This window comes from Lycium ferocissimum, chromosome 11, assembly GCF_029784015.1.
Source record: "Lycium ferocissimum isolate CSIRO_LF1 chromosome 11, AGI_CSIRO_Lferr_CH_V1, whole genome shotgun sequence".
Classification (NCBI taxonomy): Eukaryota; Viridiplantae; Streptophyta; class Magnoliopsida; order Solanales; family Solanaceae; genus Lycium; species Lycium ferocissimum.
In genome coordinates, this window is record NC_081352.1 from 29,800,548 (window position 1) to 29,805,760 (window position 5,213).

At 34.3% G+C, this 5,213-nt stretch overlaps 1 protein-coding gene across 1 annotated transcript in view; it reads left to right on the top strand.

Moving 5' to 3' along the window:
• The first annotated feature begins 441 nt into the window (after positions 1-441).
• Positions 442-5,213, top strand: part of LOC132038213 (helicase sen1-like) — a 6,331-nt gene continuing 1,559 nt past the window's right edge. Inside the window, exons 1-3 of the mRNA XM_059428919.1 lie at positions 442-597; positions 2,691-3,209; positions 4,177-5,203. Coding sequence (XP_059284902.1) covers positions 478-597; positions 2,691-3,209; positions 4,177-5,203 — 1,666 coding nt within the window. The 5' untranslated portion in view covers positions 442-477. The remainder of the gene's footprint in view (positions 598-2,690; positions 3,210-4,176; positions 5,204-5,213) is intronic.

A 5,213-nucleotide genomic window follows, 5' to 3' on the forward strand; every position in this document is an offset into this window, starting at 1 on the left:
GTGTTATTTTCCCTGTACTTGCTATTGAATTCATTGTTCATTTTGTTACCAAGGACCCATTAATTTGGACACGAGTTTTTTTTTTTCCTTCTAAATATTATTTGGTTATGCACTTGCATGATTTTTTGGTTAATATCTAAGATGAGTTTTTCAAATACTATTTTCAATTTCAACTTTAAATGCTACTTTTTTCAAGTATCACTCAATTTATTATGTCCAAGTGCCTACTAAGTTAGCAATTAAAAATTTATACACATTAGTGGATTTTTGGGATTGAGGCGTTGTTATTGTCGTATTAGTGATTTTTTTTTTCGTTTAACCTGCACATAATATTGTAGCTCCGTCCGGTGTGTATACAACTTTGCATGCAACAATTTTGATATGCAGTTGCAATTTCTTTTTTTTTTTTCTTTCTCATCTATGTGTATTTCAGGTGTGTTTGAGAAGAATTAATCTGTGATTTTTTTTTTTTTAAGGATGGGAGGGGGTTCTTCTATGGAGAAGAAGAAGATTGCATGGCCTAAAGATGATTTTATTGATTTGGTCCTCTCATGGTCTATCAAAGATATTTTTGATGACACTTTATATCAAGATCAGGTACTTATTTTATTTTGTGTGACACATTTTTTCTGTCTCAAAATACATCTCTCTTTTTGGAAATTTAATCTTAGCATAACACTTAATGACATGAGAAAATTACAAGTAGTGGTGGAATTTGGATTTCCGTTAAGAGATTCAAAATACAACACATTAAACAAACAAAAGCCAAGAAAATTTAACATTTGTTATAGACATAACGAATAATTTTAATCATGGATATAATGAACCCCTTGTGCTCCTTGCTCTGCAGGGGCGGAGCTAGGTTGGGACAAGGGGTTTATCCCAAACCCCTTTGGCGAGAATTTATATATATATATATATATATATATATATATATATATATATATATATATATATATATATATATATATATATATATATTAGAATGAACCCCCTTGGATTCTCCTTGTGTTATACTTTTTGAACACCTTTAATAAACTTCTGGCTCTGCCATTGGCTCTGGGCCATTTATAAGGATTGAGAAATTGAAAAGATGTGTAACTCTCATACATTTTTGTGATTTGTATAAATTTGACTTACATATCTAAAGTTTTGAAACTTGGTAAAGAGTATTTCTTTGAAGAATAAAATGCTTCTAGCGCTTTATTTTTGTAGTAAAGCGAAGGGATACTTAAAATTTGTTTATGAAACATTGGAATAGCAGTACTTTGGAATAATAAAAATGAAAATGTTGCATGACTTACGTTGTGCACATTTTTTTTTTTGGTTTGATCTTCAAATAGTTATTACATATTACTTGTTTATGGATTAAGGAGCATGGGCATTTTGGCACTTTTTATTTTTATTTTTTATAAGCAGTAACATCTGAAAGGGATGTAGAGGTGAATTCAATTTGGAATGTGAAAAAGAACACTAGAGTGAGATACGACTTAAGATGTCTAAGTAATGAACATATGTTCTGGCTGTTTCCTTTCCTTTTTTTTTAATTATCTATTATTTTTCTTTAAGGGTGTATTTGGTACGACGGAAGTTATTTTCCACGAAAACATTCCTTAAAGAGATCATTTTCTAGTGTTTTGTCATCATAAAACATCAAATGAGGAAATGATGTCTCGTTCTTTACAATTATTTTGATTATTAATTTCATGTTACTTGTTCTAACTAACACTTGAACATTATTTTTAATCTTTATGACTCAAATTTTCATAAGAAAATCCTCTAATTATTTTATATTATTATTAGATTTTAATACATACTGTTCTCGAAAAGTATTTTTTACTCACCATCAGAACAACTAGAAACATTATCAAAGAAGTATTTTTCATGGAAAATGACACACCCTAACAGCTTGTTTGGTTGGTTGTTACCTATTGTAGTGTATTGTATTGTCAAATGCATTCTTATGTAAAGAAGAAAATTGTCATTTCATGTAACGAGCGATTTGGCATGGTCGCCTTGTTACCTTGTTTGTTATTCTCATCTTGCTCTTAAATATTATCTAATAATCCTATTCTATCCTTTACCCTACCTTGTTTTATAATAACTCTATACTGTAGTACTCTACTTTTTCTTTGTTATATTGTAAGCTTATTCTCCAGACGCAGTGGCGTTACCAGAAATTTATACAAGGGGATTCAAAAAAGTTGTAGAATGTCACAGTTATAATTTGAACATATGACCTAAAGCAATTTTGAACCCCCTTTACCACTATATACTTGAATTTTTCTTCGTGTCAAGGGGATTCAACAGCTCATGTATTACCAAAAAATATCTTTTTTACTCTATTGCACAGTGATTCTCTGATGAAGGGAACCCCCTTGACACTACTTAGTTCCGCCTCTGTCTAGACGTGAAACGATACAATCGATCCAAACATTGTATTTAGTAAATCAATATAGTACATAAGATATATTATGAAACGGATATATTATGAAACGATACGTGACAACCATCCAACAAGCTGTACATGTCCTTTAACTTTCAAAAGTTCCCCTTTTCTGTTTGTTATTTGTTTTTGAACTTTCAAGAGATAAATTGATAATTGTGTAAATGGATACCCCCTAGTATGTGTTATGTTTGTCTCATTTTCATAAGTTACCATGTAAATTTGATTTCATGTTGTTGTTTAGGTGGAGAAGATTCCACAATCATTTGAATCAGCAGAGCATTACATTGGCTCTTTCTTCTTCCCCTTACTTGAAGAAACACGAGCGGACATTGCTGCTTCCTTGAAAGACATAGTCAAAGCACCATTTGCTGAATTAATCTCCTTTGATGAAGTAGAGCCAAATGGAGCTTTTGATGTTAAGGTTGACTATTGGAGGAATAAATGTAGTGATGGTCGGGTGCCTTATAGGACATCGCCAGGAGATATTGTTCTTATCTCGAATGCAAACCCTGAAACGGCTAATGACCTGCAGCGATCGGGATATTGGACATTTGCGTCTGTTATTGATGCCAATGAGAATGATGCATTGGTTAATTTTAAAGTCAGAGTTCCTCCATATAGCGGAATTGTTAAGGGAATGCGACAATCGTGCCATATAGTGTTTTTGGTGAATGTAATGCCGAACAACAGAGTCTGGGACGCGTTGCGTATGAGAAAGAATTTGAATATGATTGAGAAAGTCCTGCGCCCTGTGCCCGAGGTAAGTGATCTTGTTGATTTACTCGTTTTTAGTTGCTATCAGAAGTTTCATCTCGAGGTTCCCCTCCCCTTTCCCTAATGTATACTAGAATATTGATCAAAGCAATGCCGCTTTAGTGTTTGGACATGAATTCAGTTGATACTTCAAAAAAGAGCTTTTTAAGTTGAGGTTGAAATATTATATTTTGAAGCCGAAGTTGTGTTAGGAAACATATTTCACTTGGAAAAAATTGAAGTTGAAGTTCTGTGAGTGGTATAAAATTTTCACTTGAAAAACTGGTCCAAAAATTTCACTTGAAAAGCTGGTCAAGACCACTTTTTCAAACTGGAATCTCATCTTCAAAAGAAATTTTAAAAAATCAGTCCAATGTATAACCAAACACTGTTTTGAATTTTGTTTTTGAAAAAATTGAAAATTTTGTATGGACAAAAGAGCTATTCTTCTGATATTTTGCTGCTATAAAGTGGATTGGATTTTAATTGAAAATGGTATCTCTGTCTGAAATGATCGGTACATGATTCATTTCAAGTTAATGTATGACGGTTTTGTCTCTTAAGTGTGACCAGAAAACTATTGAACAAAGTTAGCTTATCATCCTTTTTTTTTTTTTTTTTTCATTGATGATCAGTTCTCAAAGTTGTATGTTTGTTTTATAAATATTGTTTTATCATTACATTACGATGTTGATGCACTATTTATTGGGGACACGATTGGCATTTCTTTTCTATTTCTTTAGAATTTTACGTTTTCGATATATGTACTCTGTGGACACTAAAACACTTTGTCCCTTGTTAATTTACGGATTAAAACACGTTTGCTTTCTTGTTACCCGGCCGTGCCTCAAGTAGTGATTTGTTTTCTCAGAGTGTGGACTTGGACTGAATGCTTGTATTCTTCTCTCATGTATCTTTGGATAAATGGAAACCAAGGATGATATAAACATTTGTTGATATTTGTTTTCTTGCAGAAACGGATCGGACAGAAATGTGATGTTTGTTCCACATCCATTAATGATGAATCAGTTGGAGCAGTTGCGTGTAATCTGTTGTCCAAGTTGAACGATTCGCAGGCTAGTGCAATACTTACCTCTCTTGCCACCGTGAAGTGTCGCCACAAGGCTTCCGTTGAACTTATTTGTGGTCCACCTGGTACAGGAAAGACTAGGACGCTAAGTGCAATGCTCGTTACACTACTGCGAATGAAGTGTAGAACCATTACTTGTGCCCCAACGGACGTAGCTACAGCCCGAGTTGCTTCAAAGTTGGTTCAACTGGTTCAGGAGACGTATAAGAATGAATTTGATGGCTTTTGTCCTTTGGGTGATATTCTGTTGTTTGGGAATAATAACTGTGAAGATGGTGAAGATATTGCGGAGATTTCCCTCGATTATCGTGTTGGCAGGTTGGCGGAGTGCCTTGCACCAATGACTGGTTGGAATCACTGTGTAAGTTCTATGATTAATTTTCTGGAGGAACTCAGTGAGCAAGAGGAAGCTCCGAAGGTAAAGGTGAAAAACAGCTCATTGATAGATTTTTCCCAGTTTAGTTCGATAGCTTCATCTCTTCGGAAATTTTTGCTTACAATCTGTACCCATGTACCTATACGGTTTCTTCGAGGAGAAAACGTTGAAAGCATAGTGCGCGCTCTCTCCCTACTTAATTCTCATGAGAGGATGTTATTTCATAAGAATGTCGGTTCTAGAGAACTACAGAAGCTCTTTTCTTGTCAGCAAACATTTGGGGTGTCCTTAAGTAGCCAGTCCCTTGTTCTTCTAAAAGATCTTCAGAAATCTCTTGGGAAACTGGATTTTCCTACTGCGACGAGAAAGGATCGGATAACGGAGTTCTGCATCCAAATGGCTTCCTCGGTTTTTTCTAGTGCTTCTACTTCATATAAGCTACATTCAGTGGATATGGAACCATTTGACTTATTGGTTGTTGATGATGCCTGCCAGTTGAAGGAGTGTGAAGCGGTCATACCTCTTCAACTTCGAGGTTTGAGGCA